Source organism: Melospiza georgiana, chromosome 1, assembly GCF_028018845.1.
Source record: "Melospiza georgiana isolate bMelGeo1 chromosome 1, bMelGeo1.pri, whole genome shotgun sequence".
Classification (NCBI taxonomy): Eukaryota; Metazoa; Chordata; class Aves; order Passeriformes; family Passerellidae; genus Melospiza; species Melospiza georgiana.
Window position 1 is genome coordinate 3,243,107 of NC_080430.1, and position 15,727 is coordinate 3,258,833.

The 15,727-nt window shown below is 44.0% G+C and overlaps 1 protein-coding gene across 1 annotated transcript in view; it reads right to left on the reverse strand.

The window, feature by feature from the left end:
- VIPR1 (vasoactive intestinal peptide receptor 1) overlaps positions 1–15,727 on the reverse strand; it is a 116,146-nt gene that overhangs the window by 61,423 nt on the left and 38,996 nt on the right. Inside the window, exon 2 of the mRNA XM_058026989.1 lies at positions 9,048–9,144. Coding sequence (XP_057882972.1) covers positions 9,048–9,114 — 67 coding nt within the window. The 5' untranslated portion in view covers positions 9,115–9,144. The remainder of the gene's footprint in view (positions 1–9,047; positions 9,145–15,727) is intronic.

Below are 15,727 nucleotides of genomic sequence, written 5' to 3' on the forward strand. Positions count from 1 at the left end.
AACCCAGCATCACTCTGTTCACCACTGAATCACTAAAATTCGACTGGGAATTAGCAGTGCTCACTGGAGAGCTGGAGCTAAATCCCAATCCCAAGCATGGTGATAAATCCCAATTTTCAGTGAGGCTGGGATTGCATTCCTCCCTTCTGAAATACAGAATGGTGGAATAGTTTGGGTTGAAAGGGACCTTTAAAGGTCATCTTGTTCCACCTCCTTGCCATGATTTCACCTCAGCTGGCCAAATCCCCTCCAAGCCACTGAACACCAGCACAGAGATTTTCTGTGAAATCTGTTTTTTTTCCCCTACACATCTGAGCTGCTCATTAAGATTTTAAATGTTTAAATATCCCTTCATTTTAAATATTTTGACCACAGGCAAGACAATATGAACAGGATCCATCACATCCTGAAAGAGCTGCCTACACCTGGCCAGAACACACCAGAGAAACCCAAAACCCAGTGAAAATTCCTCGCCAAAAGTCATTCCCATGTCATGGCTGTGTGTCCATGGAGCAAGGATGGACAGAAAAAGAACCATTTTTTAGGAAATTTTGCTGATTATTGTTTCCTCAGAAAGAAACTACCGGTCTGGAAGAGCAGCTTCAGGCTGGATCAGCCAACACCAAAGTCTGGGGCTGGTTTTACCACTGTGACATTGCTGCTCCTCCCTCATGTTTCAGGGGCCAGATTTCACACAGAATCTGCAAAAGTTCTCCTCTGAAAAACCCATGGCAGATTTCTATTTTGAGTTTTCAGGGAGTAGGTTCCACCTCTGTAAGAGCTGCAGCATGAAGGTGCTTGGGAAGAGTCCTGGGGAGATGAGGGAATGGTGAAGGAAGACCATTTGGAAGGACCTGTCCTATTTAGGTGTATCTTGATCATTACCAAAGAACTGGGAGAAAATTTCCTGTTAAATAGAAGGGAGCTTGACTTTGGTACTGGTCTTGCATGAGAGTCTGGGGTTTAAGGTTTTCAAGCCCCATGGCTGAATTTTCTGATGTTGTAAGAGAGGCCGCCCTGTGAAGGAATGGAGGGGACTGATGCCACATGTGGGAATTGTCCAGTGCTGCTGGTCAGAGCAAGAATGAAACTAAGAGGCCCTTTGTATCACTTAGGCTGGAATAACAGGAAAAAAGTAAATTAAAAATTTATAGAAGAGAATGTGGCAAAAAGGCCAGCAGGTCCTTCTTCCTTCAGAGAGACCACCAAGTTCAAACATATTTTAGACTGAGCTAAATTGGGGTTTTTTGAGTATGTTGATAGAGGTTTGATTTAGCAGACCAGCAGCTGCCATGTAATGCCATTCCTGTTGTCCCAGGATTTTTTAAGAGGCTGATAGATGTGGTACAAGGCTTATGAGAGCTCTACACAGCTCTGAAATGACAGAATCACAGAAGCTTTGAGGTTGGGAAAGATCCCTAAGGTCTCCAAATCCAACCACCAGCTCAGCACCACCACGTTCACCACTGATGCACATCCTCAAGTGCCACATCCACAGATTTCCCCACCCTGCTTTGGGCACTTTCTGGAATTTTGAGCTGGATCAGCCTTCTCCAGCACCTGGAGAGCTGCTGATAACAGGATTGCCCCACAAATCCCACTGACACCTCATCCGCCCCAAGAGGGCTTGTGAAACGGGGAGGTGAGAATTCACTTGAACTTTTCCGAGCAAGGAACTATTAATTATTTCTTATCTTGCTGCACTATAAACAGATGGTGATGAATAAACAGGCTCCTAATTTAAACTTCATCAATGTTTTTTTCCAGCTTGATTTTTAATTTCCATATGTTCACTGCTTCTCCTCCCATCAAACTTGATTTGACTTCTTTAGGGGGGGGACTGACAGAGACCCCCCCAGGCTCCAAATTTGGCTTTTTTTAGCCAGCCTTCACTGTGGAGCAGCAAAAGCAAAATTCAGAGTTTAAACAACATGGGCCATTTCCCACCTGGATTTTTTTCCATGCCACAATGGTGATGATGACCTTGCAGGACTCATCTCTATCTCACAGGTGTGAGGCATGTGCAAGGTAGCAGACGTGAACAGACATTGAGAGGGGAAATGCCACTATTTTTCCTGTGTTTTCCATTTTCCAGGCTTTTTTTATTGGGTTTTGTTATGCTTCCAAGACAGACAGGCTTAGAGAGCAACCAGAAATTGCAGCATTGAAGGACTAGGGGTATCAGGCCAGGTTGGATGGGGCTTGGAGCAACCTGGGATAGTGGAAGGTGTCCCTGCCCATGGAAAGGGGATTGAAAGGAGAATATCTTTAAGGAGGTTGGAAGGAGATGATCTTTAAGGTCCCTTCCAACCCAAACCACGCCATGATTCCACAAAGGCCATGCTCCCTGCATATCTTGGTCTCCAGAGCTGCTCATCCCACCCAGACACGAGTCATGGTTCCTCATTCAGCTGTTATCCCCTAAATAACTCTGCTGCTTCTGAAAGAGTATCTGATTGCAGAGCAAATTAATTAGCAATAATGGGATAAACAGATAATGAGCTGAGCCAGCCGACCTAGACCTGATTGATTTTCCTGCCTTTTTTAAAAAAGGAGAGGGCTACTCTTTAAAATTTATTATCATTTAATTTGTGTGCTTTGGTTTAGGCTGAACTGTTTGTAAATTAAAACCGTGGAGAAGCGAAGCTTTCTCCAAAAAAATAAAACAACAAACCAAAAACAAAGCAGAAATACTCCTTTGTGCATGACAAAAAAGAGGCAAGTGAAAGTGGTGATTCCTGCCTTGCAGGCATCAGGAGCTCAGCAGAGAGAGGGATTTGCCTCTGTCTGTGGTTCTGGGAAGGAAATCCTCTTCTTGCAGCCCTTGGGAGAGCTTCCCTCCTGCTGCTCAGTGCATTGTCAGCTGAGCAGCCACTGTGCTGCACACAAATATCCTGCAAAAAGCACCTGGAGCTGAATCCCAATTTTCAGTGAGGCTGGGATTGCATTCCTCCCTTCTGAAGTACAGAATGGTGGAATAGTTTGGGTTGAAAGGGACCTTTAAAGGTCATCTTGTTCCACTCCCTTGCCATGATTTCACCTCAGCTGGCCAAATCCCCTCCAAGCCACTGAACACCAGCACAGAGATTTTCTGTGAAATCTGTTTTTTTTTCCTACACACTTGAGCTGCTCACTGAGATTTTAAATATTTAAATATCCCTTCATTTTAAATATTTTGACCACAGGCAAGACAATCTGAACAAGATTCATCACATCCTGAAAGAGCTGCTACACCTGGCCAGAACACACCAGGGATACCCAAAACCAAGTGAAAATCCCTTGCTAAAAGTCATTCCCATGCCATGGCTGTGTGTCCACGTAAATCTGGTCTCTGTCGACCTATTCCTGATTTTAGTGGCAAAGAACCCACTCCTGTGTTGAATCACATATTGTACTTGTGATAGATGAGTAATGCAATGATTGACTCTCACAATTAATGGACCACTATCACAGATATAAGTTAAGAAAAGTTTTATAGATTTATGGTTATGTTGTACTATTGCATTTGTGCTAGATGAGTAATGTGATGATTGACTCTCACAATTAAAGGACAAATATCGTGGATATAGGTTAAGAAAAGTGTATAGATTTGTAGTTATGTTGTACCCCCTGGTGTGGTTATCAAGGGACAGCTGGAGTTGGCACATCTGGGAGGGCTGGCTTGTCACTATGGAACACCTGGGCTCCAACCAGGATTTGAGGAAGAGATCTCCACCACTGGACAGCAAAGAAGGGGCTGATGGACAGAACTTTGGGAGGGGTCAAAGGGTTAAACAGGGAAAACCTCGATTGTGAGGGGGCTAAGCACATAGCAGGGAAAATCTTTTGCTCCCAGCGCTGTAAGATTTTTTGTTTATTCATTCTTCTGTTGTATTTTTGCTAAGGTTTAATAAACCTTCCTGAACTATGAAAACTGAGGGGCTATTTCTCCCACATTTGATGTCTTTGCCAGGTATTTCAGCATGGAAAGAACACCAGGGCAGGGGAGTGCAAGGCCAGTCCTGCTCACCAAATCCAGCTCTGTCCTGCAACACAACTGCGCCCCACACACCCTTCCACAAACTGGGTAAGCTCTGCCATGAAGTCCATAAAACTCTCCTTCCTGCACACCTGCAGAGAGGCTGCTGGGTGTCCTCTGACGGCAGCAAACTTCCTTAAAAGCCCAGACTTTGATCTTCGTGCTGGTTGGTTCTCCTCTGTACACTCGGCCAGCTCCAACTGCTTTTCCCTGTGGACTTCCCCCTCGCTGCATCCTCTGCAGCCTTTCCTGTGATGGAAAACTGTGGGAACCCAGGAAACTCCTCTGGCTGCCATGGAGGGCTCGAGACCCTGCCCAGGGGGGCTCAGAGACCCTGGCACAGAGCCCAAGCCCCCCCTGTGCCTTTGATTGAGCCCTTGGAAAAAACAATTACTGACCTTATATGGAGAATTACAAGCCACAAAAGTATACAAGCAGAATGACAGTGAAGTTATCACGGGGTGAAAAATAGATTTTTGGGGTTTCTGGTATGGGGGTTCAGGAGGCAAGATGGAGGGATCTGGACGTGTCCAGCCTTTCTCCTTCTTCTTCTTGGCCTCCATCTTCTGCTGTGATGTTGGCACTTTTGGATTGGTTTAGAGTAGAAGCTTACTGTCTAACATATGTGATAGGTATTGGAAAGTTATGGTAAATATTGTACACGTAGTTTTTAGTATAAAGACATAACACTGCCCTGAGGGCAGGCAGAGTGCCTGGAACTGTCCTGCTGGATGGACCTCAGCTGGACAGGAGAAAAAATTTTATAGATAAGGAACAATAAACAACCTTGAGACTGAGAAATGAAGAGCTCTGAATCCTTCTTTAACCACCAGGCTGGGAAAAGAGACTTTGTGACACATCTCAGGGTCACTCTGAGCAGCGAGAGACCCTGAGAGAAAACAAATTAAATAAACTTCTCCTCATCAGAGTTAGGCAGCATTTAGTGACCCCTGGGCTGTAGAATCACAGAATCATCAGGGTTGGAAGAGACCTTTAAAATTATCGAGTCCAATTGTCAAACTTCCTAAAATATGGGTAAATCCACAAATAATGAATCATTCTCCTAAAAGGGAATAGATTTACATGGATCATCTCCTTCCAATCCCTTGCCATGGGCAGGGACACCTTCCCAGGTTGCTCCAAGCCCCATCCAGCCTGGCTTTGGACACTTCTAGGGATGGCAGAAATTTAATCTGAAAAGAAACCTGGATTTGATGCATGTTCAGCCCCTGTGAGGAAGGGGTGGGTGTTTGAAGACAAAAAAAAAAAAAAAAAACAATGGGTTAAGAAGGTCACTGTTGTTTATCAGTGGAAATCCACCTGCTCAACCCCAGCCAGTGATCAACCTCAGCACCATCAAGTGCTCTTAACAAGTGACTAATCTGCCTGACACATCAAATTACAGCTGTGATTAAGCCCCTCTGATCAATACCATTGATAATGGCTCCTAAACAGAGCTTTCTTTCCAGAATGTACCGAGACACTGTGTTTATTTCCACTCTTTTGATTAGAAAGGATAATAAAACACTCGTTAAACCTCAAGTGGTTCTCCTTTTCCTGAAAAGGTGTGGGAAGCGAAGAAGGCAACACAACCACCTGGCCATAAATCAAAGTGTAACACTGCAGATCACAGGGAGCCTCAATTCTCCATCCAATTTGCAGGATGCTTGCCATCCTCCTGTTCTGGAGGATGGAACGGGGTTAAAATCATGTTTTTCCTCAGAGTTGTACTAGGATTTCTCTTTCCAGCAACACTCAGATGAAACAGTCATCACCTTCATAGGATCTCATGTCATCACCTTCATGAGATTTCTCTCCAGCAAACTCCCCCCTTGCCCCCACCCATCAAAGTTCAAAGTTTGATTTTACAGCTCAGGCACATTTATTGAGTTACGGGGCCCCACTCCAGAAAAAAACATCTTCTTTGACCTACTTGTGCTCACATTCTGTGAACAGTCTGAAAGGGAAACACATCCTATGTAGGCACTTGGAAATTGTCTGTGCACACAGCATTTAACAGAGCTCTCCACACTTTCACCCACATCACCCATTTAAGAGCCAACAATTCTGCTTTTTCTGTTGCCTCCAGGGCAGTTGTGAATGTCTGGATAATAAATTGAGGTATTGAGCTCCTAAACCCCTGCTGATGTTTTGGGTAAATGGATGCCAAATGCTTTCCACAAAGGAAGGGACCTTAAAATCATCTCCTTCCATGGGCAGGGACACCTTCCACTGTCCCAGATTGTTCCAAGCTCCATCCAACCTGGCCTTGGGCACTTCCAGGGATGGAGCAGCCACAGCTTCTCTATGAGAGGAATGATGGATTTGTCTTTCCAAACAAGCTGTGGGTCTGCTGGTGGATAAAACCAGCCCTGAGAGAGAAAAGAAACAATGGGAAGGATTCCACTGGCTGAGGAATGGAAAAAGAGATTTGCTTTTACAAATCAACTTAAGGTTTGCTGATAATTGAAATTAAACATTGAAAGATGAAAGAAACAATGGGGAAGAAAAACCCCTAAATTCCATAAGAATTAAAAATTAAAAGGGAGGGTTATACATTAGAGGGAAATCTTTGGTATCAGGGAGTCTGAACCTCTCAAGTACCTCAGCCAACGGGGAAAGCGAGAGGGAAGAGCAGGTGGGAAATTGGGATAAAAAGGAGGCTGTGTTCTCCAAAAGTTTGAGAGACCCAGGGCAATGCCCCATGGCCTCTCCCTTTATTAGAATAAGGCCAAAAAGGACTCCTCTCTCTCCTTTTTGGACATAAACCTCTGGTGTTTGTGGATTAATTTTCCTGACATCTGGAAACCTGTGTCAGGCCTCACCACCCTCACAGGAAAGAATTTCTTCCTATTATCCATTCTAAACCTGCCCTCTTTCAGTTGGAAGCCATTCCCCTTTGTCATTCCAGTTCCAGTACTGTATTCACGGACAAAACCATTTTCCTGTGCTTAAATCTGCAATTTCTGAATCAGTCCAATTCATCAGTAATGACCAGTGGAGATTTTTCCCAGTCCAACATTTCAGCATTTCAGGGAAAAACACTCTCCAAAGGATTTCTATGTACTGGCTTTGGGCATTAATGACTTGCAACGTGGCTGTGTGTCTTTACTTCAGAATTGGGAAAATATTTCCAATAATTAAATTCTGTTGTTACAGAGAAAAAAAATAAAGAAAATAAAAGAAAGAAAAGAAAAAAAAAAAAAAAAAAAACAAAGAAAGAAAAAAAAAGGAAGAAAAAAAGAAAGAAAAAAAAAGAAAGAAAAAAAAAAGAAAGAAAAAAAAGAGCTGTTGTGGATTATAGTTTCCAATGAGAAAAAATCATTTTGGAAAAGCAGAAAAAGCACCATCACTTCAACTATTTATTCTCCTTTTAATGTATTGTATTTAATTAAATTTCTTTAAATATCCATGAAAACTAAATTAAGCATTTAGCTGGCTTTCAGATGAAGGTTTTTATCCACCCTGAGTTCTCCCTTTACTGGATTCCAGAAGAACATTTCTTCAAAAGACTCCATTTAAATGTACAAAGACACTTGAAACAGCTTCCTAATCAAAGCCAAGCATCCCTTAGCAGATAAAAGCAGGGGCCAAAAGCCTTCCTGGCACCCAGGAAGCTCCTCCTGGGATCAGCTTGTCCCAGGATTCTGCTCCATCAGAGCAGTCCTTCACTCTGTGGCCTGGCTGCAATCATTGCCAGTGGAGACTTTCCTCTTCCACTTTTCCCTCTTTTGGGAGGAGGGATGAAACCTCAAGCAGGATTTCAGATTCATCTTCCCAGCAAAAAATGATCCCTTTTTTTTTTTTTGGATTCTGGCAGTCTCATCTGGGTTCCTACTCACCTTATACTGGCAGATGTGGGGTTGGTAACTTGAGAGAGGCATTTGGAGGGGGAGAGATCCAAGTGGATGCCTTAATTTGGGGTTCTGACAGCTCTGCTGCGGGACAGGGTGGGATGGGATGGGATGGGATGGGATGGGATGGGATGGGATCCATGGGATGGGATGGGATGGGATGGGATGGGATGGGGTGGGGTGGGATGGGATGGGGTGGGATGGGATGGGGCAGCACCAAAACCTCCCTCCTTTTCTGACCATTGAAGCAGGAAGAGGGTTAAGGAGAATGGAGACCCTTCCAGGGGGATTTCTCAGCGTGGTGAGTGCTCCATGGACAAGGAGAGGATCTCAGCTGCCTGTCCCAACTGCAGAAATACTTCACAGCCTTGGAGCATCCTCTGCTCCACCATGAGGACAGGAGCAATTCTGGCACAGGGAAGGGAAGGCAGTTCAATCAAAGAAGATGGTCACAATGACTTCTCTTGAAGTTATCCGAGGCCTGGAAGAACTTCAGGCTTTCAGCTCCCAAGGAAAAATTGGAAAAATTCCAGTTCAAGGAGGTGGACTGTCGCAGACAGGCTTTTCATTAAAAATCTTTCCTTAAAGATTTTTTCCTTCTGAGAAGCTGAGAGGCCTCAGGGGTGTAAATAATAATTGTCTGCTGCTGTGGAATGCAACAGGTGCATCTGTGATTGGTCTCATGTAGATGTTTGTAATTAATGGCCAATCACAGTCAGCTGGCTCGGACAGAGAGTCTGAGGCAGCTGCCTTTGTTATCATTCTTTCCTATTCTATTCTTAGCCAGCCTTCTGAGACGAAACTTTTCCTTCTATTCTTTAGTATAGTTTCAATCTAATATACATCATAAAATAATTAATCAAGCTTTCTGTTAACATGGAGTCAGATCTACGTCTCTTCCCTCATCCCAAGACCCCTGTGACCACCATCACTGTGGACCACCATGATTAAACCCACTGGAACACCTCAGTCAGTCATTCCCAGCCAGGAGGCTGCGAGGGAACCTGCAGAGCTGCCGGAACTCTTGGCTGGCTTTGGAAGCACCAAAGCTTCCAGAGCAGCTGGAGGAATCCTTGCTGCAGCAGCAGGAGGGCTGGGAAACGGGCAGGACGAGGCAGCTGTGAGGCTGAGGGAGGTGGGTGTGCTGGCGGGGAGGGACAGCAGCGTTGCCATACCTGCGGTGCGGTTGTCCCAGGTGAGCTCCGCCAGGCACTGGCTGCGCTCCTCCTCGATCTCCTGCATGATGCTGCACTCGGGCCGCGTGCTGGACGCCTGCAGGGAGGGCACAGAGGGACACAGTGAGCAGAGCCCATCCCCAGGGAGGCATTCCTGGGCATTCCTGGCCTCGTGGGGCAGGCTGGAGCTCTCCACTGCACGGATCTGCACCCAGCCTTATTCTGTGCTCGCTCAGAGGAGGGACACCAACCCAGAGCTGCTGAAAAAAAAATCAGCATTTCTCTCCATTTCCTTAGGAAAAAAAAAAACCCACAACCTATTTTTTTTTTTCTGATGATCAATGTGATAATTCACTTGTGGGGAATTTTGGAAGGATTCAAGATGCAGCCTCTGAATTGTTTTTGATGATGTGGTTTATTTTTCTTATCTTCCACATGGGCAGGAAAGGTGAGTTCAGCTCACATCTTCACAGCATGGCTCAGGAGGTCACCAAACCCTTAGTTACAAGACCTTTTAAGGAGTTATTGACCAATAAAACACTGCCAACAAGGATTATTTATGGTTTTAACCCAATCCTTGAATATTTAGTCTTATGGACCCATGCTACAGTGTGAGCTTTCTGAGCCAATTTTGTTATGACACACAAATCCACAGTACTGCATTCTAAACTTGTTTACATCTGTAACCACTTTTATTTTTTTCTATATCTAAAACTCTAAAACTCTAAACTTTCCTCTTCTCAGCTTAACATGTTTCTGCTTTAAACTATAAATCCACATTCTTGCTTCTGTCACCCAAGTTTGGAAGCCTTTTCCAAGGTCTCAGCTCAAATCCTGGGTTAAATTCTAAGCTTTGGCTTCCCAAAGTTCTGAGAGTTCCCTGAATTTTGGATTCCAACAGATGAGGAGCAATTCTGCTGCTCCATGCTTGGGAACCCTGCCTGGCTAACCAGCACCACCAGCTATGTAGGGCAGGGCAGATTTAATATTTATGCCAGGAGCAGTGGGACCTGTGCTTCGTGGTTTATTCCCTGGCTCTCACACTGATTCAAAGCACAACAAACCCCAAATCAAATAAGAGCAGGATCTCTGATGCAGATTAGGAGATCAAGGAGCTAAAAAGGAGGAAATTCCCAGTGAGAAGGCTTTTCCCCCTCAAGTGGTTTCTCCTCAGTCAGCCCTAATCAGGTTTGTAATACAACAGTGGCCGTAAATGTTGAGGTAATTAATTGTGGACTCCTCACAACGTGCAATTCATGAACTGCCTCAATCATAAAACGTGGAAATGGTGATTTTTTTATTCCAAAAACAGGAACTCACACATTTCTCAGTGTCCCCTTGCCACCAACACACTCTCAGATTGGAGGGGACACCTTGACCATTGCCATGGCCAGAAACTGAGGCTGCTCCCAACCCTAGCTCTTCTAAAGGGATTGCAAAGAATATTCCACAGGGAGAAAAATGGATTTGGATCAAAATGGATTTGGATTTGGAGAAAAATGGAGCTGGATTTTCAGAAATCCAGCTGCAAAGAGGTGGAGAGAAGGGAATGATGTCAAGAGAGCCAAGCCTTGGCTTGAGTTCATGCTGTCCCTGTTAAATGTAATGTGGGAAAAAACATCAGTGGGATGAACTTCAGGAACAGATCATGAGGACACAGGAGAAGTGATTGATTCAGTGTTCCCTCTTGGGATAACCATGCATTTTAATCAGAAATAGGCAGAGAAAATAAATTAAGAAAACAAAAATAATTTCCTGTCTCGTTTCAAAATACGTCGAGTTATTGCTCTGTTGATAGATTTGCCAGTCAAGGTTTTAAGACATAAAAAGTCCAGCAATCCTTTGAAGGAACAATTGTTTGATGTAAATTTGGGTTAAGATTAAAAAATAATTTAACACAATAAATTAATCTCACCATTTCCTATTAACCTATCCTGCTCTCTTCCCTGTTTCATGCCATGCCTGGTTTAGATTTTAATTTCCTTTAGGTTGGGAGTGGGCCTTGATTAGTAGTGTATAAACAAATAATTGTGGTTTTCTAGTCAAATTAAAAATAAATAAAAATACAAACACCAGAAGAAGGGGAATCATTTGGAGCTGTCTGCGTTCTCAAATATTTCTTTTCCCCAAAGGGAAACAGATATTTGGAAATTTCATCTTGGCTCATCTGAAATACCATAGAGTTATTTTGTTTTGATTTACAGTTCTTCTTGCCATTTTATTTTAACCTTAAAAAAGCACAAGGGGAAGCGTGAGAGATTTGCAAAACACTTGCTGGAAAAATAAAGATTGAAATGTTTTCAAAACATTCTGACTTTTTCAAGGGGAAGTTTTAACTCTCTGGACTTAAACGTTCGCCAAATTCATCTCACATCTATAAATACCTCTGGTTTTCACTTTATAAATTAATTAATTCATACTACTCTAACTTTGATCAGGGTTGGCAAAGCACTCTGTAGTTCTACAACAGATCTGAATTTTTTTTAGGCTGAAGACTTTACTCCAAGCCCATTAGCAAGTACTTCACTGCCACTTCTTCCCTTCACTAAAATCTCATGCCTGAGTTGGATAATTGTATATTCACCTCAATGGTCTAATATTTACTTCTGAGTAACTGGTTTTATCACCTTTAAAAAAACAAATGAGCCTCTGTTTTGAAAAGTGGGGTTGTGACAGGCTCAGGTAAATTTGATTATATGTAGAATCTTTAAAATCTCATCATTTTTTGCCATACAATCCAAAAGAAAATGCATCTATTGTGAGAGGCTCAGGTAAATTTGATTACGCATAGAATCTTTAAAATCACATCTTTTTTTTTTTTGCTATACAATCCAAAAGAAAATATATATCTATGATAGGCAAAAGTCTAAAAAAAGAGTGTCCAGCAGCTAAATACCAAAATACAGAAGATCTTGGATTTGTGGTGCTGGTGCTGACTTCTTGTGAGCTTTCAGGGAAGGTGGGTGCTCACAACAACTCCACATAAAACTGCAGGTTGAGGGCAGAGGGGCTGGAAAAGGTCCTGGGGGCACTGGTGACAGCAGTTGAACATCAGCCCAGGTGTGCCCAGGTGGGCAGGAAGGGCACTGGCCCTTGGATTGGACAGGAACTGGGGGTCCTGCAGGACCAGGGTGGGAATCGTCCCCTGTGCTGGGCACTGGTGAGGCCACACCTCCAACCTGGGGTCAGTTTTGGGGCTCCTCATGACCAGAAGGACACTGAGGGGCTGGAGGGTGTCCAGAGATGGGAATGGAGATGGGGAAAGATCTGGAGCACCAGGAGAGGCCCTGGTGAGGCCACACCTCAAATCCTGGGGTCAGTTTTGGGCTCCTCATGACAAGAAGGACACTGAGGGTCTGGAGAGTGTCCAGAGATGGGAATGGAGATGGGGAAAGATCTGGAGCACCAGGAGAGGCTCAGGGAGCTCAGTCTGCAGAAAAGGAGGCTCAGTCTGCAGAAAAGTTGTGGCTCTGCACAGCTTCTGACAGGAGGGGACAGCCAGGTGTGGCCCTGCTCCCAAGTGACAGGACAAGAGGGGAACAACCTCAATCATCACCAGGGGATGTTTAGTTTGGATATCAGGGAAAATGCCTTCACTGAAAGGGCTGTCACTATAGGACAGGAAAGAACACAAGCTCACACCTCTGTTCTCAAGGTGAAGGGAAAAAAGGGAAGTTTATTTTCTGACTCCAACATTTATAGTTTTCTAAAAGTGACAGCGGATTGGAGGGTGACAGTGCCACCTCTCCAACGACACTGGACAAACCAACAGTCCATCAACTTTCTCCTCCTCCATAAAGGAATGCAAAACAATGAGTTATTTACAGAAAGTGTGTGAGAAAGTTCACTACAAGAATGTCAACATCTGAAAGCTTAGAAAATCTTAAAAAACCAGAGTGACAAAGGGTTAACCCTGGCACAGGCTGCCCAGGGCAGCGGTTGAGTCACCATCCTCTGGGGACACTTAAAAGCCATGTAGATGTGGCCCTTGGGGACATGAGTGAGTGGTGGCCTTGGCAGTGCTGGGCTAATGACTCCTCTTGATGATCTTGGAGATCTTCCCCAACCTTAATGATTTTATGGTCCCATAAAGAAAGAGTGGGATGTATCTCAGCTCCTCTGTCAGTGGGACACATCATCCCTCAGTTTTAGCTGAGTCAGAGCTCTATGTTTAGTCTGACCTGATTTTTTTTTTACCATTCCTCCAAGTCCACAGAGAGCAAGCAAACCCCAGCTCTGAAGGCTTTCATCCCACTCCACTGCCTGTGCTTGGATGGCTCCAAACTTAAACAGCCAGCACTCAGCTGGAAAAGGTCAGTGATGTGTGAATTTAATGCCCACAGACCTTTAACTCAATCAAGGTCAACAAACAGATTCACACTGGAGCACCTGGAGGTTATGGCTCATTTTGCACATTAACTAAAGGAGTAAATAAATAACTCTATCACTCCTCCTTCAACCTCCTCAGTGATAACAGCAATAACCCTCACATGTCACAGCAGTCACTGATACAGGCTGAGAAAGGCAGGTGGAATAAAAATAACACAAAAATATCACAGTTTTGACATCATTAGGAAACAGAAAGTGTGGGTTTTTTTGCGGGGGGGTCATCAGGGAACAAGTGCAGCTGCCTTAATTCCCCCCCTCCCAAGTGACAAAATGCTCATGAGGTTGGAAAGAGCCCTGAAGAACAGTCAGTCCTGGCTAGCAAGAGGAGGAGCTAAATAATTATCTTTCTCTGGTCTATTCCTCCTGGAAAAGTTGAATTAAACTTTACAGACAGCTTTGTACAAACTCACTTTACTAATTCTCCATTTCTAGGAGAATTAGTAAAGTGAGTTGGGACAAAGCTGTCTGTGAAGTCGAATTCTTCTCATTTTTACTATGTTGTGTTGTTCTGTTTGGGTTTTTTTCCTATGGAAAAGGCAGAGATTTTGGGATTTGGCCTCTTTCACTGCAGTGGGCAGCTGGCCACACAGACAAAGGGCTGGGGAACACACGAGTTCACTTTTCCCATCCAAGAAGTAAATATAAAGCAAAAAACACAACAAGCTCTGGTTAGCTCACGTCAACATCAGAGGGTGAGCTGTAATCCAGCTTCTTGGGAATATCCATTGTGGGTGAGGCTGAAATGTGGTAACCACCCCTCAAATCCCCCCTGGCATGCCCCAAACACCCTGTAAAGGTGTGTTGGGTTCGTCAGGGGTTTTCCCCCTCTGAAAGATGAAGGGAATGTTCCTCTGGATGTGATTTCTTGCAGCCCTGAGCTCTGCAGCAGCTCTCACGTAACAAGGAGTTGTAACCAAAGTCTTTAGTAATGAGAGTTTTCCTTCCCAACAGATCCCAGGGATTGTTAGAGGATTACTGAGCAGTCTTGCCGCTGCAAATAAAGCCTTTGTGTACGCTCCTTAATGAAATACAATTCCAAAGACTGCCAAGACCTGGAGGAGCTGCAGAAGTGTTTAGTCTCATCTGCAGGGCCAGAATATCCAGGGGACACGTGGCAGCTGCTCAGAGACAGGTGGGAGCCACAGGAGAAGGGCTGTGAGCTCAGCGTGCCCCTCTCCCCCGATCTCAGGTGTGGGACATGGATCTGCAGGGAATTCTGCAAGCCTGGCAGAAGGCTCACACAGTGTGTGCATCTGTGTGCAAACCTTGGGATAAAAAATACTGATTTAGAAATAGCATTGAATAAGACAGTGTTGGCAGAGAAACAGAACTACAAACAAGTTTCAAAAGATAACCTTACAAATAAGTCTGGATACTTTGGAGAAATAGAACTGTGAAAGATGAATTGTAGTGAGACCCACAAAAAGTAATTTTAGATGACTGGCTTTAAAGCATTTACAGCACGGTGTGGCTAAAGCTGAGAGGCCAAGAAACACCTTATAATGTATTGTAATTAGGAAAGAGTTAGCTTCTAATTATAAAAACGTAAATTATAACATCTCTATTGTCTCACCCTTCACATAAAACTAAAAAAAAAATTAAAAATTAAAACACCTCAATTACCCCATCTTTAAAGGAAAAATAAAAAACAAAAACAAAAACAAACAAAACCCCCCCCAAAAACAAAAACAAAACAAAAAAAACCCAAAAAAAACCAAAAAAAAACCCCACCAAAACCCAAACCAACCAAACAGAAAAACCCCAAAAATAAAACAAAAACAAGACCAAAAAGCCCCAAAATGAAAACAACACCCAGGGTATTCCCGGGCTCACTTGGAGCGCACTGGTTGGAGACTCCGGAGATGAGAACCAGAGTGACCATAGGAATAAGAGGATTTGGGGTCAAACCGAGGAGGAGAACTGAGAAGTTTCAGATGATGCAATCCCACCCCTCACCCATTTCTGCTCAGCTCAGTGGACACGGGTTCACTCCCAGGTCTAAGTGACAATTTCTCCCCGTCCCCGCTTCCCAGAGCTCCTGCGAAAACAGGAATGCAACGAGACAACAGCAAGTCGGTTCCAAGAGTTTCTGTAACTTGACTTCAGTCACTGCTTGAGGTTGAGATGGAGTTTCTTAACCCTTTCTCATGTGAACCACAAAGGAAATGAAAGATTTGAGCAGGCAGGTCTTATTTAAAGCATCAGAAAATAACCTCCCTCTGGCTTTCATCCATACTCTTTATTTGCAGGAACACAGGGCTGAAGGGACTTCTCTCAAAACAACCCTGGCT